The sequence below is a fragment of the Pseudorca crassidens genome, chromosome 6 (assembly GCF_039906515.1).
Source record: "Pseudorca crassidens isolate mPseCra1 chromosome 6, mPseCra1.hap1, whole genome shotgun sequence".
NCBI classification, from domain to species: Eukaryota; Metazoa; Chordata; class Mammalia; order Artiodactyla; family Delphinidae; genus Pseudorca; species Pseudorca crassidens.
Genome location: NC_090301.1, coordinates 29,281,852 through 29,307,074, shown reverse-complemented (window position 1 = coordinate 29,307,074; position 25,223 = coordinate 29,281,852). Strand labels below are relative to the sequence as shown.

Genomic DNA, 25,223 nt, shown 5'->3' with positions numbered 1-25,223 from the left:
GCAATGAAGCGACTTGAAAACGTCTGTTTTCACTGTCTAAAATTGATTTATCCCCCATAAACCAGAGGTGCTCTGGCTTCGTATTGTAGTTTGGGAAAGCAATTTCTTAATGTCACCAGCACTCTTTCTAATTATTCTATAAGGAAAGCCTTATTTCAACTTCTTTCCTTTCACATCTATATGTGTTCATTCTTATTGCTTTTTTCCCCACCCCCTCACTCTTTTTTGGTCTCTGTTCTTATAATTTGGACCGACTTCTACAACTGTCATTTTTCTGGACTGCTTACTTCTTCCTCCTTTGATTTAGTCAATATATTTTCTCAAAATAATTTAATGGCAATCCTTTCATGAGTAAACAACCACCCCTCCAGGTTAATTTTTTTCCAATTTGATTTGCATAAGGAGGAAGTGCTTGAATTCTGCATAAGGCATGTAGCAAAGGGCAATCAATGTGATCTAAAAAACCTGGGTGGTTGTCTCTTTTCTCAAGAAATCTACTCATGAGTAAAATAAAAGAACTGTTCTTATTTACATTTTCCCACAATTTTCTTCCTTAGTTCCTCTGCATTTCTGTGCTGCTGATTCCTACTATTGGTGGTGGGGAGGGGAGGGTGGAAAGAAGAAATTTATGACGTTGTTGATTTACATTTTAGCCAAGTTGACCCTCTTTGGAAGTACAAACTATCCATCCTGTTGCCCAATAGGAGATAAGTGTTGTTGGTTTACTAGTAACAAGATAAACAAGAAAGGGGAAGGATATTCCAACTGTAAAGTTGTCCTCTCTTCTCCTTGAGAGCAGGGACAGAACCTTGGTCTCTTCAATGTGCATATTCAATAAGCAGTGGCAGTTCAATAAATACACTGATATTTAAATATATAAAAATAATATTTTAATTTCTATCCAAAGGAGTCATTCCATGGACTTTGCTTTCAAAAGCCTCTATTCCGTCCTCCTTTTCCAGCCATTTGGGCAGTTTGCTTTTTTCCATTCTTGAAATACAGCTAGAATTTACTCAAGTTCTACTTTCTAGTCTTATTACATTTGAGCATCTTCACGCTTCCAGTTTCCGAACTTAAGGTGTCAGAGACTAGAGGAATGGACTTGTGTCCGTAATCATTATGGTTGAACGTGTAGGACAGTGAGGATATTAGTGTGAAATTGCTGCCTCTGGTGTCAGACTAACCTACCTTCTAGTCTTAGCTCCGCCATTTGTTAGCGATGTGGGCAAGTTTCTTAACAGGGTGACCATAACAATCACTCAAACCAGGGCACATTTTTTTTTTTTTTTTTTTTTTTGGTACGCGGGCCTCTCACTGTTGTGGCCTCTCCCGTTGCGGAGCACAGGCTCTGGACGCGCAGCCTCAGCGGCCATGGCTCACGGGCCCAGCCGCTCCGCGGCATGTGGGATCCCCCCGGACTGGGGCACGAACCCGTGTCCCCTGCATTGGCAGGCGGACTCTCAACCACTGCGCCACCAGGGAAGCCCGAAACCAGGGCACTTTTAAGAGTGAAGGAGAGTGTCATCAATAATTATGCCAGGACAACAAGTGTAAACCAAGACAGTCTTGGCCAAACCTGGATGCATAGTCATCCTGTTGGTAGCAGTTTAAGTTCTTTCCTCTGTAAAATATGTAGGAAAAATATAAGAATTTGAAAAATACCCATCTTGTAGGATGTTGTAAGGATTCAATGAGACAATGAATGAAGAGTGCTTACACAGAACCTGGAACATACTATAAGTCAATAAATGTTAGTTATTGAACTATCTATACGTATACAAATGTTCATGTTCCTCAGGCAATCTGGAAAGTTAAATACTATCAATGATTAATATTTATCACTTGTTTACCATATGGAACTCACTAAAAGATCTTGGGTTTATTTCTTGGAACAAGGGTGCTCTTTTCCTCTTTCCTTTAAGTACAATATAGAAGTCTCAGCATCCTAACCCCTTGACTTGGGTGAATTAATTTTTTATTAAATCCATTTCACTAAAGTGCTACTTACTGTTCTTGGATTAGATAAAAGGGATATATAGAGGAAGGTATAGCAGTTATGAGTTGCAGTTCGGAATTTTCTACTGCAATATAATCACCAATGGACAATTTTCTCCTCCATTAAAGGTTCCTGAGTAGAGATCTGCCTAGAAACTCCAGAAAATTTTGCATGGCGTTGTCAGTAGTTAGCTATGGTTCAGGAGTCTTGCAATGAAAGAGTTTATATTTAAGATCAAAGCTACTTCTCTGATGCTGTAGCTTTGTTTAGCAAGAAAATAAGCATTGATGATATTAGAATGTTTTTAATACAACTGTGATAAAAACTCAGCATAGTTGTATGGAAAGATTTGTGATAACTAAGGAAGGGTAGATGCCTTGGAAAGTACTTCTTGTTCATTAGGGAAAGATTCTGAGAACCCTTCCCCAGAGTTGCTTGATGGACCCAATAAGTGTGTCCTTGTTTCTATTTTTGTAAGATATTATATTGGATCTTGTAGAAATCTCTGGACAAATGTTTTCTTGCTGGCATCATCAAGTTAATAGTTGAATTATTGATGACTAGTCGCTGTTAAGAGCTCCATAAACTAGCTTCATTAATTCATCCATTGATCTGGGCATCTGTTCAACAAATATTTATTGAACCTACTATTATGTGCTAGGGTCAAAAGATTTAAGCAAGCAATATTCAGTCTTTACTTTTATGGTAGATTTGCAAAACTGGACCCAATTCTCCACCCTTCCTTCTTAGCTACATAACTTTATAGTTCCTTTTCACATTGACTCTGATCCCAGCCATGAAATTTGCTTTGGCCAATGAGTTGTTAGTAAGCATAACATAAGCAAGGACTGGAAAGCACTTGTGCAATCAGGCTTGTCCTCATTCTTACCCTCTTCATCACTGTAATAATGTCTGTGCTAGCCTGTTAGAGACACTTGAGGCAGAGATGACTTAGCCCAGTCATTCCAGCCAAGAACATACTATACTGGCTGAAAGCAAGCTGACCCCCATACAACAGTACATCTCCCCATATCTGTGAGATTGTCCAGCTGACACCAGAAGAGCCATCCAGCCAAGATTAGCAGAGCTGCCAAATCAACCGTCTCAGAGACATGAGTAAGATTCGCTTATTGTTGTAGCCATTGAAGTGTGGTGGTTGTTTGTTAGTCAGCATTACTTTGGAAAAGCGAATGACATGGCTTCACAGACTTTTGTCCTCATATCTTTTCTCCTTGACAACCACACTTCCATTTTCCCTAAGACACATTGCATATCTGCCCGCTTGATGTTCTCACACATTCTACAATAATTTCTTTGCAAGAATGCAATAGCTGTTTTGAGGTATTTGCTTCTGGTGGGTTCATGCTTCTGAAAGACTTGGATTGAAACTGCAAAGATCTTATGAATATCTGTAAAACAGAGGAGGAGATTCAGTCACTTATTTGTCATTTATCAGATGTTTGGGTGCTGGCTCTATATCAGACATGATGATGTCTTGCTCTAATGGAAGACACTCTAGATACTAAAATACTATTAGATTATTCATTCATTCAATAAACACATGTTGAATACCCAGTATAGACAAAAGAGTAGGCCAGATGGTGGGAGGTTATAAAAAAGCAAGTTCTTAAAGGTTTTATAATCTAGAGCAGGACACCAGTACACAAAATGAATATAAATCAGAAGGAATTAAGGGCTCAAACTGAAGTTCAAAGTATAATTTAAGTGAAGAACAAGGAATAATTAATCCTCATTAGGAAAATCATGGAGTGCCTTAAGGATACCATGGAATTTGAGCTGGACTTAGAAAACCTCTGATTTATATATATCCAATAAAATTACTTCTGTAAAATAAAGAATATTGAGATGTGACAGAGAACTTAGATCACTGACTGAAAGATTTGGGAAAGAAAGCTGAGGGACGCTACAGAAGACGACAACCTAGAAAAAATTAGAGTCTAGAGGCCTGAGTACTCTCCTGGGCAGTTCAATTCATTGGTTATTGCGTGTCATGGTTAAACTGATACGATTTGAATATTTAATGCATTTCAGTTATTCATACACGAATACACTTCAGTCTTAATGTAGCAAACAACATGGTGGAAATTCTATCCTTGGAGTGACAGAATCATTAGTCAAAGTGAAGGCGGAGCAGGGGGAGTTTGTGGAGAGGTTGCATCAGACCAACCTGGGTTCAAATGCTGGTGCTGTAGCCAGCAATGTAATTCTGCACAAGTCACTTATCTTCTCTCTATCTCAGTGTTCTCATCTACAAAGTGGGAATAATAATTCTGCTTCATAATGTAAGGAGCAAAGAAGGTAATACATTCGTCATTGTGGATAATATAGGAGTGAATAAATGAGATCTCTGGGGGAGGGTATCCCTCCCTATACACAAGAGATGTGTTCCTGAAAGACTGTACATGATTCAAAATTTTTTAGACCTCCCTCATATTTGAAGTGTGCTGTTTTAAAAGTCCCTGCTGTGGCTCTTTTTGCTAAACAATTGTTTCTTAGATTACATGAAATTTGAATGTATAAAACAGGATAATTATTTTCTTCAGGAATGGATTCCAAAACTAGGCTGAATGTGGAATAAACTGCTAGTTGCCTACCCACTGTTCACATTTTCCTTCTTTCTTAATAAGATGCTATCTGAGACGTCAGTGTGCTACACTGAGAGACGTCATTTCATAATACTTCTTGCATTCAGGGGTGGCCAATGTGATATAAGCTGAAGGCAATAGGTAAGGCATCAGGAAGAGTCCGTCTTTACCCTTCACTTTTCCCTTTTTCTTGTTTGGGATGAAGGTTGGGTGTCTAGAGACCCGGAGACATTTTGTGGCTTTGAGAATGGAAGTCATTATGCTAAAGATAATGGAGCAACCAGAAGTAGGAGCTGCAGTGCCAGATGACTTCGTGGCACCGCTGCAATCCGCCCTGCATTGATTGTCCAGCTTTAGGCTTTCCTCTCTGTGAGAGCACAGTAACCTCCTATTTTGTTTAAGCCTCTGTTTTTTCTATTCTCTGATATGAGCAGTTGTTTATTGTAGATTCTAACTGAGACACCTAGTAATATTGGTAATGTTGTCAAGTTCAAAGGGCTGAGGGTGGTGGTGTCAGAATCAGAAGTGAGTAATAATCATACCTGAGCACCTCCCCACACCCCCGCCCCACAAGCTAATCATCTGTGCAAGATCTTACAAGACTAACCAGTTGATGCTGACAGTGCTATTGCTTGTCAGTAAAACTCGACACACATTCACTTAGATGCTGGGGAAGCATATAGGAAGGGTACCTAGTCTAGTCTTAAAGGACCAGGAATGTCTTCATTGGGAAGATGATGTGGGTGCTGAAAATGCAAGGAAAGCAGAAGTTAAGTACTGAGGTTGAGGTGGAAGGGAGGGGGGAGAGGAAAAAGGAACAGTGTTTGCAAAGGCACAGAAGCAGAAGGGAACTTGGTCTATTTGAGGGAACTGCAAGTAGTTAGTATATAAATGAAACGTGTCGGAGGTAAGGGGCAGGGAGTGGAGGGAGGTAGCAGATAAGGCAGGAAACTAGGCAGGGGAGCAGATCAGGTGGACATTTAAAACCACATTTAGGCATTTTGCTCTATCCTAAATGGAATGAGCTTCCACTTTTGAAAGACCATTGTGACACAAAGGAGGGGGGAGGATGGGGCAGGTATGAGTCAGTTGTTTCAGTGAACCAGGTACAAGATGATAGTTACACTAAGGGGTGGTATTAGAAATACAGAGAGTAGACAGATTCAGAAATCACATGGGTTAGAACCTAGAGGACCTGATGAATGATTGGCTTAGTGCCACGGAAGACGCCCAGGTTTCTGGTTCGGGATCTGTGTTAGTGCAGATTGGAAACTCTCATGGATGGCATATTTGCTGCTTCTTGTAAGAATCCTAAATGTCTGCTTCCTATTTAAAAATGAGCTTGGTTGCAATTGGCTTAGTGAAAAGTAAATTTTCTTGATAAGAAGGGTAAGCCATCTGGCTGTTCTCAGACTGGTTGATATCTCTATCCCTGGGTGTAATAACCTCTTGCCACAGGAAGCTATTACCTGATATTATTTATTTCCTGATAAAAGGAGCAAATCATGCCTGGACATCTGTGGAAAATGGGTTTCTAATAAAGCTAAGGTCGTTAATGTCTAAATGGGAGTTTCTCCTGTGATGATAAATGTCTACTCGGTTGAAATAGTTTCCATAAAACTCAGTAGGTAAAAAGGTAGAGATATGTGTAATTGTCAATGAGGCAATAAAAGGATCCTTGTTTATGGGGTTTATAACCAATGATGAACCCTAATTCTTATGAAAATGTTTTGGTGTACCAATTCAGCAATGGAAGCTTCTGTTTCAGAAAAAATATATATTTTAATATGTATTTAGTATGACATTCAATGGATAATAGAAAAAAAAATGTGGCGGACACCACTGGCAAAAATTGCAAACTGTGACCATGTGTGGGAATGCAGTGCTAATAGCTCTCAGAACAAATAATAGCATATTGCTGACCATTCAGTGTACACAAAGGGCTGTTTTTTTTTCTAATTGTTCTGTGAAATTTTTGGTTGTAAAATCCTTCATTGCAAGACTGCTTTCTGGGCTTCCCTGGTGGTGCAGTGGGTGGGAGTCCGTCTGCCGATGTAGGGGACGCGGGTTTGTGCCCCCGTCCGGGAGGATCCCACATGCCGCGGAGCGGCTGGGCCTGTGAGCCATGGCTGCTGGGCCTGCGCGTCCAGAGCCTGTGCTCCGCAACGGGAGATGCCACAGCAGTGGGAGGCCCGCGTACCATAAAAAAAAAAAAAAGATTGCTTTCTGTATTGGCAGGCTGCTGGAATGTGGCAGCAATGGGTGAAGTACACTTTTACCTTGTCTACCTGGTTCTTTTTTTGCCTTAAACACCTCGATGAAAAATAATTAACTGATTCTCTGGTATTGGATATAACAGAAACTTACAAGACCAGTATGCTATAGATGGGTATGTCACACTCAGTGGTTGTCCTTGTCTCAGGTGCTTTCTCTAGACTCAGGTTAGGTCTTGGTGATCCTCTAGAGGTCTTGGTGGTCCCTGGGCTCCAATGGAATATGTGGTTCTCTTCTACTGGCTGTGAGTATGCACCAGCAGGGGTTCCTCTTTTTAGAGACAGTTATCTAGAACCAGGCTGTATTAGTCAGTGTCAGAATAAGCTGCTGTAACAAAGAGACACCAATATACAATGACTCATGTAAGCTGGAAGTTTACTTCTCTTTCACATAACAGTCCAGAGGCGAGGATGAGGAGTCTGGGATAGGTAGATGATTCTGCTCCACCAGCTATGTAGGGTCTAATTTTTCTTCTAACTTGTTGCTTTGCCTTCCCTTGGACTAATGTCTTCAGCTGCATGGTCAAAGCCAGGCTGTAAGCATCACATCCTCTTTCCAGCCCAAGGGAAGAGGGAAAAAGGGAATTGAGGGCAACCAGCTTCCTTTTAAAAGATATAACCCAGAAGTTGCTCATCCCATTGGTCAGAATATCATCACGTGACCCCACCTACCTTCAAGGGAATCTGGAAAATAACGTCTCTAGTCGGGTGGCCAAGTGCTCAGCTAAAACTCAGATTTTTCTAGTACTAAAAGGAAGATGGGGAAAATAGTGATGTTGGAGAGGGCATATGGTAGTCTCGGCCACACAGTCTTTTGGATCTGCTTCAGTGACTGCTCTCTTTCTCTGGAATCAGTTTCATTTTATGGGGTGTTTGGGCAGGGGCCCTTGTATCTTACTGATGATGCCCAGATGGTGACTGTTCATTGCTGAGAGAGAAGCCACTGGAAACTACATATTTCAAATGTCATGTTCAAGCTGATACAATTTGAATATTTCATACATTTCAGTTATTTGCACCTGAATACACTTCATTCTTAATGTAGCAAAGCTCAACATGGTGGTAATTACATTGCCTATCATATTTACATGCTCTCTCAAACTAAATCCAAGGGAAGCCTGAATATATGTTGAGGATTTCCCTGTATTGTTCCACAAACCTGTCACTGCAACATGGCACTTAAGATTCGCTACCAAGAAATAGATGGCAACATTTGAAATTGAATGGGGTGCTTTGTTTATTTACTATCTAAAGAAAATATACTAGGAGTATATTTGTATTTCAAAATAGGAAGGTTTGTTTCTATTTTGTGAAATACACCTGAGAGAATTCGGGTTTTTGTTTTCTTCTGCAATGTTAAAATGGCATTTTTCTGTTGGGCTAGCGTGATGATCCTTGATGAGTTGGGGATGATGAATTGAGAGGGCCTAGTCTTGGGAAGTTTAGGAGGATTTCTTATCTGAGAGTCCAAAAAGAACCATGTGGGGTTATTCAAACTTTTACCACAGCACTGACAATATTATCCACTTTATGGTATTGTTACCTAGCTTTTTCTCCAGTAGACTCTGAACTCCTTGGGGGAAGAACTTTATCTTCAGCTTTGTGTGTCCTGAGCCTAGTGCATACTTGGCCCAAAGTAGGGGCTGTTTGAAAGGTAGAGTGAAGATGAGGGAGAAGGCAAGTGGGGCAACAGCCGTAAACAGGAGTTAGAAAACCTCTCTCAGCACATCTGGGCGAAGGGAGCAGAAGATGGGCCTGGAAACAAAAAGTCCAGGGAGCTCCTGTCTGAAGGCTCTGTCTTCTCTATGAATTCTGAGAAGCTATCTATCTTCAGTTGATAATGGCTGGGGGCAGGGAGGTCAAGCATTTTGGGGGAGTAGGAAACTGTGAAATGGTTACTTGGAAAACATGAGAGATGGTTTACGGGGAAGTAGAGGAGGTTGCCTGTAAGCATTTAGAACCTCTTTCACTTTCAGTCCCATCTCCTGTTTATAACCCTCTTTCCCCTATTGTCTCCTCCCCTTCACTGTCTAGAGATGCCCACATGCCTGCATTTTAAACATACAGAACCCTCCCACAACCCCAAATCCCTCTCCAACAATTGCCTTCCTTCCACTCCCTTCCAGGAGATACTCCTAGGTGAGGTGCTGCCCTCACTTCGCTACTCTACCCCCAGCCCGCCACCTCCCTTTTACCCACTGCTGCTGACTCCTTTCCATTTCCTTCATTGGCGTCATTCTCAAGTAGTCCTAGAGATACCCCTGTTGCTAAATGCGATGCAGACTTGAGGTCCTTATCTCACCTGATTTCAGAGCAGCTTTTAACCGCTCCTTCCTCTTGAAATATTCCCCTTTCTTGGCTTTTAAAACGTTTCGGTGTCTCCTATTTTTCTAGCCACTCCTTTCCAATATTCTTTGCAGCCACTCCTTTCCAGTGTCCTCTTCTTCTACCTGTTAATAAGTGTTGGTGTTCCTCTCCCCAGGGTTCTGTCCTGGGCCTTCTATTCTTTACCTTACCTTGCTGCTTAGTCTTACTCACTCCCATGTCTTCATTACATCTTTATGCTGATGACTACCTAACCCACATCTTCAACTCACATATATCCCCTTAGCTCCAGACCCATATATCCCCAGATACTTCCTGGACTCTACATTTGCTTGTCCTGTAGAAACCTAAACTCATCATGAAACCACAACTCAACTCATCGCCATTCCCTTGATACCTGCTCCTTCCCCCACGTTCCCTAGTTTAGTCAATGGCATCTCTGCACATTTGGCAGACAAGTCAGATATCAGGACATCATCCCCACCTGCTAGCTCTCCATCACCATCGTTTTACCTCTTAAAAGTCTCTCTCAAATACCGCTATACACGACTACTACCCTAGGCTAGCCACCAAGACCTCTTGCCTAGATTACTTCAGCATACTCTAAACTGGTCTCTTTATTTGCCGTCCATCGCCTCTCCAACCCAAACCTCCAAATTGCAACCAGAGTGTCCTTTCTGAATGCAATTTTTTATCATTTTCTCCCCTGCCTAAAATTTTTAAAAGGTGTACCCTTTTCCTTCTCTATGAAGTTCACACTTTTACCAGGCTTATAATCGTACATGACTACTGACTGGTATTCGCTCCCACTTTGTTTTTAACCATCCCCCTCTGGCTCTCTAGGCCACATCCAGGCTGACCTCTTTTTAGTTTCTTTAATATTTGATGTTGTCTTTCATCTCAATGTGATGCTTTTTCTGTCTGGAACTCTCTGCTCTCCTTCTTTGCCTGGATAACATTCATTCAATCATTCATTTAACATGCACTTTGTTAATATGGTATAGTATTGGTGAGGTACTGTACTAGGCACTAATGGTATGGCAGTGAATAAAATACAGAAGCCCCTGTTCACTGACAACAGGACTCGTGCTGTTCTCTTCAGGTTTTTTTTTTTTTTTTTTGGTCATCTCTCATGGCAGGCATCCAACTAGAGCTCATTTGTGGAATCTTCAGGGACCCCCAAGGAAAACTTTCCACTGCGTTTTTCCCTAGGGAGGATACTGGGTGGCTCACCAAACCAAAAGAAAAGCTAAATGATGAGGCTTCAGAGGAACAATGCCAAGAGAGTTCTAGAATCTCAGCTTCAGGAACCCTTGTGGTGGCTCCTGATGGTGCTAGTATTGTTGTGACTCATTTCCAACTAGCTTCCTAAAATAGGAATATGACAGAGGGTGACTTCTATGTATCCTCCTGATTAAGATTCAAATTCCTGGGGGAGGAGTCTGATTGACCTAGCTATGGCCAAGTATCTACACCTACAGACTAGATACTGTGTCTGGCAACCAGAGGTACTATAACCACTGTCAAGGTATTCTAGACAGGAGAGGATGGTAATTTGGATTATGATAGCAGTGAAAATGGAGAAAAATGGATAGATTCAGCATATGTTGATAGGCAGAGACTGATGTTTTGTGAACTGGTTGTCAAGGTGGAGGGAAAAAGAATCATAGATGATGCATAGATTTTTAGGTTTAAACATCTAATGGAAGGTGGTGCTGAGACTGGAAGACAGGGGGAGGGAGGAGATTTGGGTTGGTAGGGTCTGGAGTTAGAGAGGAGATCATGAGTCTATTTTGGTCATGATAAGTTTGAGATGCTTAATCAGCCATTGTATATGAAACCGAAGCTCGGTGGAGCAGTCAGATCTACAGATAAAAATACGGGAGTCTTCATCATGTAGATGCTATTGAAAGTCGTGAGTCTAGATGTGATAACTTATGGATAGATGGCAGGTAGAGATGAGTGAAAGCCCCAGGACTGAGCCCTGTGGCACAGCTGTGCTTAGAGTTTGTAATAGAGGAGGAAAAGCCAGCAAAGGAGGCTGAGAAGGGAGGCCAGCAAGGTAAATGGAAAAATGGAATTTTCTGCCATTCTCACAGAAGCCAGATCTTATGGTCAGTAACAGGTCTTCTCCTGTATGGATGTCTGTTCAATCTTGAAATGCATAATCTGCTTTAGTCACCCCCCAGTTGGATTCACTCATGCTTTCCCTACATATCCTAATATACCCAATTTAACCCATCACTATTACAAATTTTATGGACAGATCACCCAGACCAGATGGTCTGTGTGGCATCACTAATAGCCTCAACCACATGCTGTCTCTCTGCTTCAAGGCCCTTATTTCTTATTTTCTTTTACAGGCTATAACCTGTCCAGTTAATACAGCTCTTCTGTGTTTATGGGAGAACTTCCTACATCTTATTCCCGTTGTGGGCACGTGCTTTCCACTGTTGACTGCTCACGTCTGTACTCTGGTTAGGACTTTTTATAGGTCAGTAGAGTATTAGAGCTAGATGGATGCTAAGCAATCCTACAATACCAGCCCTTTATTTAAAACATAATATCACAACTTATTTATCAATTACCCTGTTAATGAACATTTGTGTTGTTCTGACTTTTCCATTACTACTGGCAATGCTTTCATAGGCATCTTTGTTCATATTCCTTTGTGCACGTGTCTGAGAGTTTCCCAAGGGTATATACTTTATTTTTTTTATTTATTAAAAAATTAGAGACTGATCCCAAACTCCCAATCCATCCCTCCCCCACCGCCCCCCGCTCCTTGGCAACCACAAGTCTGTTCTCTTATGTCTGCGAGTCTGTTTCGTAAATAAGTTCATTTGTGTCATATTTTAGATTCCACCTAAAAGTGATATCATATGCTAACCCCTTATTTTATTTATTTATTTATTTATTTATTTTTTTGCGGTACGCGGGCCTCTCACTGTTGTGGCCTCTCCCGCTGCGGAGCACAGGCTCCAGATGCGCAGGCTCAGCAGCCATGGCTCACGGGCCCAGCCACTCTGCGGCATGTGGGATCTTCCCGGACTGGGGCACGAACCTGTGTCCCCTGTATCGGCAGGCGGACTCTCAACCACTGCACCACCAGGGAAGCCCTAACCCCTTATTTTTAAGATGAGAAAGCTGAGGCCTTGAAGTGGTCATCCTATCCAGAAGGATGTGAAGACGATATTTTAGCAACCCTACTAGGCTGATCAAGAAAACTAGTTAATTATTTTGTGTATCTTAAATATAAATCCGTAAATATCAGAGCCCAAGAGGCACTAGTGTCCAGGGGTTGAGGCAAGGAAGGTGGTCGTGTAAAGAGAATGACAGCACCCGTTCCTCCTCCTTCACAGTTTTATCATTAGACCCCATGAATGATATTGTGAAAGTTTGTTATGAACAATAACATGCCACGTGAAGGTGGGGCTATATTTTTTTCTCCAGATTAACCAGGTAAATATTGGCCAATATTCTCAAAAATTGCTTGTGCTTAAGGAAGGAGTTTATCCTGTGCCCTAATACTCCTCTGGGTTCCGATTTCTCAACTCTTGCAAGCTGACTAGGGTAGCACTAACATACAGCCAAGCCCTTTTGTGGGCTTAAGCAAGAAGCCTTGAGGTATGGACCACAGGGCCCACGCTTGCTTCCCTGTCATAGGCAGATGTCTCTAAAGGACCAGAGGGCACCTGAGGGTGAGAAGCCAGGTTGAATGATAAGCTTAGTCCAGAGAAAGCTCTAAAATGAAGCTGGGCCATTGCACATCTTCTAGGAGGCACAAGAATATTAGGTAAGCCCAGCCAAAGACCGATAGAACATACCGTTAAATAAATAGAGGCGAATAACACATACTCTTGAAATGAAGATAAATGCATTTTAGCTTGATTTTATTTTCTCATTTTTCCTTAGTGGGTCAAGTGGCCCAGGAGTCCCCCAGTGGAATTGCTATTAATCATGATCATTTACCTTCCAGAGAGGAAAAAATAAAGTTCAACCTGTGCAAGCTGTATTTCTAAAATTCTGATACATTTGGAAACCATAGCTTTATTCTTCCAAGTAATTACCAACTACAGAAGAAGAGAAAAAACTTATAATTAGGGATGTAATGTCAGACTTTGGCACTTTCATTAAGGACATTTATTCATCCTTAAAAAAAAAAAATTAGGTTTCCATTCCAGATTTGTTCCAGAGAAAGCTTTTCACTTTCCCTCCCGTGACACGGAATCTTAATATAACACACAGGGGCTACTGGGTAGAAAAAGAACAGAATCAGATGGGAATTTAGGGATCTACAATTACAATAAATATCACTCTGTGGACAAGGCAAGGATGACTTCTAAACATATCCCTCAGCCCTGCCCTTGCCACCATCTCCACCCGACTGGCTGCCAGTGTACAGATGTTGTGACGTCCTGGGTCTGAAGGACCGATGCCAGGCAGGGGGACCTGGTCATGCCTGAGGACAAACAGTGAAACTCAAACCTTCAGTTAGGGCAACGAGTACACACCAGCCAAGGTCCTCCTCACGCTTTCACCTTGGTATACATATTGCAAATGTAACTGTCCAATGTTAAGAAAAAAGCTCAGTGGTAAATTCTCATTCTAAAATAACAGTCTGGGGCTTCCCTGGTGGCGTAGTGGTTGAGAATCTGCCTGCTAATGCAGGGCACACGGGTTCGAGCCCTGGTCTGGGAGGATCCCACATGCCGCGGAGCAACTGGGCCCGTGAGCCACGACTGCTGAGCCTGCGCGTCTGGAGCCTGTGCTCCGCAACAAGAGAGGCCGCGATAGTGAGAGGCCCGCGCACCGCGATGAAGAGTGGCCCCCGCTTGCCACAACTAGAGAAAGCCCTCGCACAGAAACAAAGACCCAACACAGCAAAAATAAATTAATTAATTACTAAACTCCTACCCCCAACATCTAAATAAAATAAAAAAGTAACAGTCTGATAAAAGCAGCTCGTGATAGTCTATAATAATTCAAGTCCTGTACATCCACGAGTGCCTCTGCACGTAGCACGAACTTGATCCTTTTTCTCTTTCTCCCCCATTTAATCGATTCTCCACTTGTTCCTCACAAGAGCCAAAAATGGGTTTTAGGGTGCCAACAGTAATTTGTGAAATGTAAACTATGACAAGAAATAGAGGAGGAAATCGGGGTGAAAGGGGAATTGGATTGCAAAAATGAGAGACAGCCAGGGATGAAGTTAACATTTGGAAACACAAATGAGAAGGTTCTCTTAAAAGCCAGAGGTTGGCTACAAACCCTGCTTTGCCTTCCTGAGTAAAGGAGGAAATGTGAGGAGTTGCAATAGTCACAGTGTCCAATAGTCAAAAGCATACTGGCTGCTCCTGAGAACTGACATTAGCTCCCCATGTTTTTGGGGTTTTTTTTTTTTGCGGTACGCGGGCCTCTCACTGCTGTGGCCGCTCCCGTTGCGGAGCACAGGCTCCAGACGCGCAGGCTCAGCGGCCATGGCTCACGAGTCCAGCCGCTTTGCGGCATGTGGGATCTTCCCGGACCGGGGCACGAACCCACATCCCTTGCATCGGCAGGCAGACTCTCAACCACTGCGCCACCACGGAAGCCCCAGCTCCCCATGTTTTATTTAGCTGGTACCCAACTTTTGACCATTGTTGCTTCTCCATTCTGTAGTACGCTGGAACAGGGAGATGAGGTAAGATATACATCACAGGTTGATTTGAGTCTGACTTCTTGATGTAGTAGTCATTCCCAAATTAAGCTACAAAACAGAATTCATCTAGAGAGCTTTAAAAAATACACACTCTTGGGGCCCATCCACGAAGATTGTGATCTTGTAGGTATGGGGTCAAAACTGAGAAATATACTTTTTTTTTTTTCTCAAGGTGTTTCTGCTCCAGCAAGTCCAAAGACATATATTTAGAAAGTGCTGATGTCAGTTGTGGTGAGGGGGAAGTGTGGCACGTCAGGCTCTCCATGAAGCAGACTTGGAGCAGAGATTTGCGTGCAGAAAACTTACTGGGGGATGCTCTTGGGATCAGCATCTGTGATAGGTGAAGGAGGAAAGATACGGCAGAGAGAAAAGTTGGGCTGTGAGACAGTCACAAAAAAAAGGCCTCGGATGAGTCCAAGGAGAGATTTGGATCTAGAATAGCTATATTATTTGCATATTTGTCCCAATTAGGGTAAAGAAGATGGGCCTTTCTGTTTCCTCACTGACCAGTCATGCAACGTGTGCACCCGGGGTCAGGGCGGGGTGTGAAGTTGGGTGCAATGGCTCTCTCCGCAGAGGACAGTCTCTAGTCAGGGACTCAGTTATGAGCTGTCAGTTGCCGACGGACTTAGCAGCTGCGGGAGTGAGTACTTCAGTCCTGAAAACGAGGAGCCGGGGGGCATCACACAGCATCTACTGCAGTCTTCCTCTCAAGACATTCAGATCTACCTTCTTCATGTATGTCCTGGGAGCAGCTCATTTGATGTCCTAGTGGTCCTCTTTCTCTAGGAGACAATTATAAGGGGAAGTTTAGTGGAGTAAATTGTAGCCCCTACGTCTGTCTGTCATCTCTAGGGATGTCTTATTCTTCTAAGCATCCTTACAGCTTTCCAAGGGCCAGCCCCCCCTTGGCTGCCACTCTGTCCTTGCTGCTCATTGCAATAATTGCACCCACTTTGCTTCAGATGACTAAGTGCCGCTCGCTCCCTCATCTTTATTTTTGGGGGATCCAATGATCCCCATAGCTACCAGGGAGCTCAATTTTGTGATGATATCCCCTACAGTCAGGTAGGATCTACAGAGGTTGGCCGCCGCATAGAGTCTCAACAACGCTGCTGCCCTCTGCACCAGTGAATTCCTTCTTGTTTTGTTAAGTAGTATGCTTTCTGGGCCTTCTTGTGGATCTGAGTCATCTGGTGGATTTTTCAAGTTTACCTGGTATACCCATTATTGCTTACTTTTCTGACGCTTTTAATCCTTCCTTCAGCCATATGGCACAGTATTTCTACATCGCTTAGTGTGGGCCATTGCTTTCTCTAAGCTCCTGAGAACCCTCCTAGTAACCTATTATCACTGTCCAGTTGGGTCCTTGCCAAGTGTTAAATTCTATACTACTCTTGTACCTATAAATTCTCCCTTATCTGCCTTTATATTCCACCCACCCCCTTAATCCTTAGCATTCAGTCTCACACATACTCTCCTGGTCCCTGTCCCGGCAGTACACATTGTCCCGGCACCATAGCTCCTTTGGCCTAGGACCCCATCCCTCCCTTAGCATGCCCAGCTCTTCCCAGGCCAAATTTTCTTGTGACTTAATTCTAGTTATTTGAGTGCCCAGAAGGGGAGGTGAGGGAAGATGCTGAATAGAGTCCATGTTGTCTTGCAAGGGCAGGTTCTCTCTGCTTTGTCTTCCATCAGGAGGGGACATAAGCCTTTAACAGGGAGGAGGAAGTCACTTCCACAGAGGGGTTGAGGGCATCTGGGGACTCAAGATTGTTGAGTGCATCAACTCTGATATCTCCATCTCAAGTCTCAAGGTCCCATCCTTTGCTAATCAGAGTCTTGGTCTTGGTGAATCAGAGCCACAATAGATACTGAATTATTGGGAGTTAATGCTACTCTTGTTCTTATAGGTCTTGGGCTTGATTCTCAGTTTTGTCTGTCCTCCAGTGGCAGGAGATAGAGTCACTTTGCAAAGCAGGCTTTGGCTTTCACACTTAGTCTTTAATTGGTGATGAATTACCCTTATTATTACTCTTTCCTCTGTGTTTGGCAAATGCCTCATTTACTAGACAGGCTAAACATTCCATTTTGCTAGCATGCCATCCCAGTTCACCACCAGTGGAAGTTTTGCCACATGCTAGGTCGTATCCATGCTTTACCTACCGTCAATGACAGGGGTTATTATTATTAACTGGCTCATGGGTGGTCCAGCTCCAAAATCTTATCTTTGACTCACTTTTTGGGACCACTTCTAATGCACCAACTGTCACAGATCAGGTTCCTTGGGTGACAGTAATCTCTGGATAGACTCTTGTGGGAAAGAGAAGGAATCAGGAGTGAGTAGAGGAAGAAATTGAACTGTGATGCATTTATGACCAAGACCCCAGCCAATCCCATGGCTTGCTCTGGAGCTGGGGTGCTTCTGCAATATGGTTCGAAATTAGGGCAGGGGGCATGGCCTTTATATCATTGACAGTCATTCGATGTGGGCTGCTCCCAGGAAGGAAGGTGATGCAAATTTAGGTTAAGCAGTTTTCTTTAACAAAAACCAATCTCTGCAGCAGGATTCAATATTGAGTTGGCAGCAACCAACACTCCTAGCAGCTGGGATATAAGTGCTTCAGTCCTGAGATTGTGGAGGCCTCTGGATGGTTCAGCACAGTGTCCATTAGAGAAAGAAAAGCAAGCTGGGGCATTGAACTTTGTCACTTACATAAAATAGGTGAAGTCTGATTTGTTTGCTGCCATATAGACTAACGCAATATCACAGAAGCATTCGAGATTGAGACTTAGAACACTAATGTAAATTTGGAGAGATGAAGGAGAAATTGTTGGATAGGACTCCAATTATATAAATCCAATTATATAATTACATATATCCAATTATATAGATTCCTCTTGATGGTGGTCACCTCTTTCAAATTCTCCTCTTCTCTTAGTCTAAGAGAGCCTGAGGTTATTAATTTCATTTCCCCCAGGTCACTATCCTGTAAGCACTGTATTTTCTTAGAGAACACAAGAATCAACAGATGTGCTACCTGTCCTCCAGGTAAGTGGGTTGTAAGGCTATTCCCAGGCTTGATCAATTGTAAATCGTTCCACTGATTTAATGAGAGCTGATTGGAGGGTGCAGGAGGGAAAGAAGAAGGGAAAACAGCACCACATTAGATACGTACAAATTATAAGAGGCATCTCAATTTCAGAAATGTCAAAATATGCATAATTATGACATCCCTCAATGAGGGGACAATACAGTATGAGGCGTGGTGAGTGCTATAATAAAATGACACAATTATGGAAAAAGCCAGGGAAGGAGAGACCATTCTAGAAATAACAGGAAAAGCCTCAGGGGAGAGGTAAAATTTGAATAAGGCCTTGAAGAAAAAAATATAGCACAGTTAAGAATGCCTGTGATTCTATGGTTGTTGACTTTTAAAACGTGTATTTATCTATTCATCCTGGTCTATTCTAGTAGATAAAATCACACTTTACTGTTTCACTCTTTATTTTAGTTGAATCTTATAGTATATTAAATTTGTGGGGATCTAATTATTGATCCACTTGCATTATATTGTTATTTGCTATTTAAGTGATATCTACATATCCATCATGTTATGGTGTCAAGAGACCTTACAGCAAAGGAAGCCTATTAAAGTATCAGCAGAGCAAATGGTGTTTACATTTGCTTTGCTACTTGTTAACATTTGCCATAGTGTTGTAATCTCCTAGTAACAACAGGGGCAAAATAGTGAATTTGTAGCTAGTATGACATAGTTTCCTAAAATTTGCAGCAAAGCAGTGGATATAAAGGAATTCCCAGTTACTATCACATTACCTCTGTGAGTGATAGAACCAGATAACAAAGAAATAAAATTATGTGATGAAACCACAATATTTTGGCAAATCTTAAAACATTCTTGAATTAAAGTGCCTCTTTATTCTACTTATAGAATTAATATGTGCTTCTTATTAAAAAAATGTAGAAAATAAAGAGAAGTGAAAATTAGGATGAATTATTCACCCATAATTCTTGGTAAGGTAGGAACAGCAATATGGCAATTGAAAATAGAAATAATGCCTTAACAAAGTGACGTTTGAATGTTATTATGGAAAACCAAGTCTCAGATTAACACACACACACACACACACACACTCACACATTGTATTCTATAGCTCAAGTCTTCTGGAAAATAAGACTCACTCCCCCCTCCCTCTTTCTTTTTTGTTTTTTTTTTTCAACAAACTAACCCCTTGTGAATAACCTGATAGTCCACTTTTACTAGGCTTATAGAACAAGGAGCAAGAAAGGCTGCTATACCAACATGTGTGAAGCAGTTTTGACTATAACAGGAAATTCAAGCTGATTTCAAAGCTGGTCTCACGGCACTATCCTGAGAACTATTGTTCTTCCCCAGAAGAAATGTCTGACATTGGCCCTGAACTTCAGAGTTGTTTCAGAGCCCCACTCTCAGTTGTCATTGTTATTGTGGTGTATAATGTATAATAAGATTTGTTGATTTAGGAAAAACACATCACATATAAAAACAGCCATTTGTAACTATTTGACCAGTCTATCTATAAAGGGATTTGATTACATCCCCTAAGTCTCTCTAAAACTAAATCTCCCTTGTGTTAGTTGTGGGTCTGCTCTGTAAATCTTAATGGAAGGAGTTAAGATACAAATGATCAGAGAATAGAAGCGGAACTTTGGGTAATATACCTATGCAGTGAATACTGATGATATGACAGAACAAGAGCCAAGTCCTGAAAGCCAGCTATATTATGGAGGCAGATGGTCAAACAAATATACGTCATTCACCATAACTTGGTCTAAACTAATTACCTAATGCAGGAGACAGATGTCTGGGTAGCTTCATAAATGATTTATGGGTGACTTTACAGTGTAACCAAAATTACGGCAGCTATTAAAATGCCACTGATTCCAAAAATAGGGGAAAAAAGTATGGTAATATTTTATAATCATTTCTCCCCCTCAGGAATTCAAAGCATCTTATCAGCAGTAGCATGTCACGTGCCTATTAATAACCATAAAATAGGACTATTTGTGAGATTGTTTACTCTGCATAGGTCATTGGGGTGCCTTTATTTAAATTATTGCTTCTGTGGACTAAATTGCATCCCTGTGACCTGCAAACATAAATGCACCTCTGAAGGTTTCCAGCGCCCAGGCAGGATCTGTTCGGATAAACACTGCAACGTTTACTGTATCCTTAAAAGGAAGCCAGTGGGAAAAGTAAGACCTGGTCTCAGAGAGGTGAACTCAGGCTTCTTAACTTCCAATTTAGTTTGGTCTCTGATGGATGAATATAGTGTCTGTGAAAATGTACGCTTATAGTGTCTGTGCATTCGTTCTGACTGATGAGGGAGATCTGTTTTGATCACATAGAGTATATTTAACAAATCAGGTCTTCTAAGTGCTTTCTGCTTTCCTTTATTTTCCCTTATTATTAAGAAATGTATCTAACATACAGGAAAGTATAGAGAGCAATACGACAAACACTGTTACCACCTACCATGATTTAATAAACGCTGGTATTTTGTCATGTTTACTTCAGATTTTTTATGGGGAAGTGACGGTAAGAACGAAACACTCTAAACAGAGTTGGGAAGGATTTTTCCAAGCCCATTCCTCTCCCCCCTCAAAGGAAACCCCTGTCTTGAAGTTCATGTGTGTTCTTCCTTTTCACGATTTTATATTCAACTAGGTGCATGTATATGCATGAACAATCCACAGAATAGATACATAGAGCTATTCAGAATGTACAGACTAAATGGCATCATTACTATACATGTTCTACAACTTGCTTTTTTATTCAACATTCTGTTTTCTAACCCCTTTCCATATTCATATGAGTGGATCTAGATTTTTATTTTAACTTTAGTTTAGAATTCCATTGTATGAGATATACCATACTTTATTTATCCATTTCTCTATCCTTGAACATTTTTGTTGTTTCTGATTTTTCTTTAATATCAACAATACTCCAGTATTCATCTTTGCACCTAGAAGTAGAATTGCCCTTCCATCTAATTCATCTTTCTTGTGTTTTTAAAAAATTTTATTTTTCATACTTATTTGAGGGAGTTACTTAAATTTCTTAATACAATCTTGTTATTTTTATATAGGGCAAATATCTCCTTAAAGTATACAGTTTATTTTTAAACATTGTTTGGGCTTTCTTTTGTTCCTAGTCAAATTTATCAATCCTTTCCTTTATAATTGGTGCTTTTTGTCTTGTTAAAGAAATCCTTTCTTATTAGATTTAGTAAAGATAGTAACTTCTAATTTCTACTAAAACTGTTAGAGTTTTGTTTTTCACATTTAAATCTTCAATTCATTTGGGATGCTTGGGCATAGTGTGAGATAGGAATCTAATTTAATTTTTTTTTCTATATGCAAACCAATTTACCCATTACCAGTTTTTGCATATTCCATTTTTTCTTACTGATCTGTAATGTCACCTTTTTCATATGCCAAGTTCCTGTATAAGGTAGACATTACTGGCACTCACCAATATGTGGTTATCCTGTCCTTCCTGGATACTCCAAAGACACAACCTCCCAGCTGCTCTCCAGCTCTGCAGGGCCATGTAACTAGCAATGACCAATGACCTGTGAGCAATGTCCTGTGTCAATTCTGGGATGAGACTGAACATTCGTTGATCAATCTCTCGCTTCCCTGAAGAATGTTGAGATGGCAGAGCCACAAGATAGAGCTGCCTGGATTGTTAAATCACCTCGTGGTCATCTGTACTAACAGTGGCCTCTGTATGAGCAAGAAGTAAACTGTAAGTGCTAAACCTCTGAGATTTCAGGGCGTATTTGTTATTAGCTTATCCTGATTAATACACCATGGTTCAGATTTTGGGTTCTCTACTTCCTTGCATTGGTCCCTCTGTCTAAGCACCCATACCACACTGTCTTTATTATTTTGACTTTATGGGAAGTCTTGGTTTCTAATAGAGCAAGTTTCCATCACCCTTCTCTTTCTTACCTTCTTTGGCTTTTTACTTTCCCAAATGAATTTTGGAATTATTATCAAAGGTAATGAAATTGCTGCTGAGGCTAAGATGAGAATTTTATTAAATTTGTGCTTTAAGTTGGGAGGAAATGACATCCTCATTATATTGAGTCTCCTATCCAAAGGCATGATAAGTCTTCTCCATTTGTTAGAGTTAACTGTATTAAAATGCCATTTTTGTAGATCAAAAATGTTCAAAAAACAAAAGTAGACTTGAGCAAATGGAATGATATCTCTTGGTTTGCTTAGATCATCTCAACATAATCAAGATGTTACTTGTCCCTAAATTAATTTATAAATTTAATGCAATCCTAATAAAAACACCAATACCAACAAGGTCTTTTTCACAGCTGGGTAAGTTTCTAAACTTAATAGGAGAAAATAGACACATAAGAGTATTTAGAAAAACACTGAAATGGAAGAAATAGGAGAGAAGACTAACTCTACCAGATAACAGAGCACACTCCAAAGCCTCTATGATTAAAGTGGTATGGTACTGGTGCATGTATAGACAGAACCATGGAACAGAATAGAAAGTTCATACATAAACCACCTACATGGAGAATTCTAGTACATGACAAAGGTATCTCAAGTTATTGGGGCAAAGATTGGCTTCTTTCTTTTTTTTAACCAAATGGTGTTGAGCCATGGCAACTGGATAACCACTTAGAAAAAGATAAAGTTAGATTCATTGCTCACACTACATACAAGAATAAATTTCACATTAATTGAAGATCTAAACATAAAAATTTTTCAAACTGAAAATATGTAATAAAGAAAAACTGAGAATTTTCTGTTTAATAATTGGTCAATATTCTTTTTTTGTCTTATTTTATTTAGTTTTGGTTGCGTTGGGTCTTTGTTGCTGCGCGAGGGCTTTCTCCAGTTGTGGTGAGCGGGGGCTACTCTTTGTTGCAGTGCACGGGCTTCTCGTAGCAGTGGCCTCTCTTGTTACAGAGCACAGGCTCTAGGTGCGCGGGCTTCAGTAATTGCGGTGCTCAGGCTTCAGTAGCTGTGGCTTGCGGGCTTAGCTACTCTGCGCGGGGCATGAGGGATCTTCCTGGACCAGGGATCGAACCTGTGTCCCCTGCATTGGCAGGTGGATTCTTAACCACTGCACCACCAGGGAAGTCTGGCCAATATTCTTTAAAAATGTCAATATCATGAAAGAAAAAAAGGAAAAAGTTGAGAATTTTTTACAAATTAAAGGAGAGTAAAGCAACATGATAACTAAGTGTAGTGCATGATTACTGGATTGGATCCTGTACTGGAGGATAAAGATACATTATTGAAACATAAGAAGATTGTTGACTATGGATTTTTATTGACTAAGATTATTGACTATGGATGGAAAATTAGGTAAAAATACTGTATCCTTGTTAAATTTCCTGATGCTGATAACGGTGCTATACAGTGGTTATAAGAGAATGGGGACATATGTATGCATATAGCTGATTCACTTTGGTGTACAACAGAAACTAACACAGTGTTGTGAAGCAATTATACTCCAATAAAGATCTATTTTTTAAAAAAAGAGCAAAGAATTAGAAATCACCTTCTATAGAAAAAATTTTCTGTACCACAAAATAAATTGTTATTTTTTTTGAAAAAAAAAAAAGAGAAAAGCTTTCATAGGAAATACAAACTAAAATATTAAGGGGCCTATCTATCTATCTACCTATCTATCTGTCATCTATCTAGATATAGATATTTATTCAGTGTCATTATGACCGTTTAGGTTGTTTCCAGTTGTCTGCTATTATGAACAACACTGTATGGATGTTCTTGCATGTCTCTTTTGCTGCACACACGAAAACTTTTCTTTATGGTATTTGTTTGAAATTAAACTGCTGAACCTCAGGGTATATGAATTTTTTAACTTTATTGGAAAATGTGGATGAGCCAATGTGCATTCCCATCAGTGTGTGTGTTAAGTGTTGCTGTTTCTCCACATCCTTGCCAACACGTGGGACTGTATGACTTTACATTTTCTTTCAATCTGGTGAGTATAAATGGCATCTATTTGTGGTTTCAATCTGTATTTCCTTGATTTCTGATAAGGGAACAACATTTTCATATGTTTTTGACTCTTTGTTTTCCTCTTCAGTGAAATGTTTGTTCATGCCTTTGCCCATCAACTTAGTTGCCTTTTTTACTTTGAGGAGTTCAAAGTATTCTGCATACTAAGCCTCTGTTTACTATATGTATTGCCAATATCTTCTACCGATGAGTGGATTATTTTCACCTGTTAAATGAGGTCCTTTAAAGTACAGACGTTTTAAACTTTGGTGTACTCAAAAATATCAATATTTTCCTTTATAGTTTGTTTATTTGGTCATATTGAAGTAAGTTCTTTACTTAGCCTAAGTCTATCAAGAAAAGTTTTATTTGAAATTTTAAGATTTTTTGGCTATATTGTGAGGGATTTAGCTCTATATTTTCAATATACATAGCCAATTGTCCAAGCACAAGTTATTTAAAACTCCATCCTTTCTTCACTAATATGCAAAGTCCCTTCTATGATATATCAATATATGTGTGGTTCAGTTTCTGGACTACTTTGTTCATTTATTTATTTTTCCCACACCAATAACATACTATCATGTTATCTTCATAACCAGAACTTAACATCTGCCAGGACAAGTCACCCAACCTTTTTTTTCTTTTTATATAGATTGTTTTTGTTTTCTACTATTGGCAACCTTGGTCTTCAATACAAATTTTAGAATCAAGATACATAAAAATCTGATTGAGATTTTGATTGGAATTATATTGACTCTATATATAGATTTGGAAAAAACTGATATCTTTAATAGTTTTTCCACCCAGGACTGTAGTACATCTCTCCATTTATGCATTTTTTTTTCTTATGTGTCCTAGCAATACATTAAAATTCCTTGTATCCAGCGATCCTACATTTGAGGTGGGAGGGCCTTGTTCCACATCAGTTCCTCCTGCCATATCTACTGGTACTATCTTCAAACTCTGGCAAGCCATAAATCAGATCAGTATTTTTAAACAGGTTCTTCAAAATTTAATGCTCCAGTGATCAAGGCCGATAGTTATAGCTGTACATAGAAAATATGAAATAAAGAAAACCTGTAAGAAGTTTCAGTTTACTTGAAATTAAAATGGGTTAAGAAAATTATAATCCTAACCCAAGGCATTCCTTTTTCGTTAACCTCTCCCCCAATCTTATTTCTAGAACAACTCTGAAACTTCTATTCCATTGGAATCTTCTAATATTAGCTTCTGTTCAAGAATATCCACGTAAATT

At 40.4% G+C, this 25,223-nt stretch overlaps 1 protein-coding gene across 1 annotated transcript in view; it reads left to right on the top strand.

Moving 5' to 3' along the window:
• FASTKD2 (FAST kinase domains 2) overlaps positions 1-17,912 on the top strand; it is a 53,042-nt gene extending 35,130 nt beyond the window's left edge. The window contains exon 12 of the mRNA XM_067740851.1: positions 17,883-17,912. Within this exon, the coding sequence (XP_067596952.1) occupies positions 17,883-17,897 (15 nt within the window). The 3' untranslated portion in view covers positions 17,898-17,912. The remainder of the gene's footprint in view (positions 1-17,882) is intronic.
• The last annotated feature ends 7,311 nt before the right edge of the window (positions 17,913-25,223 follow it).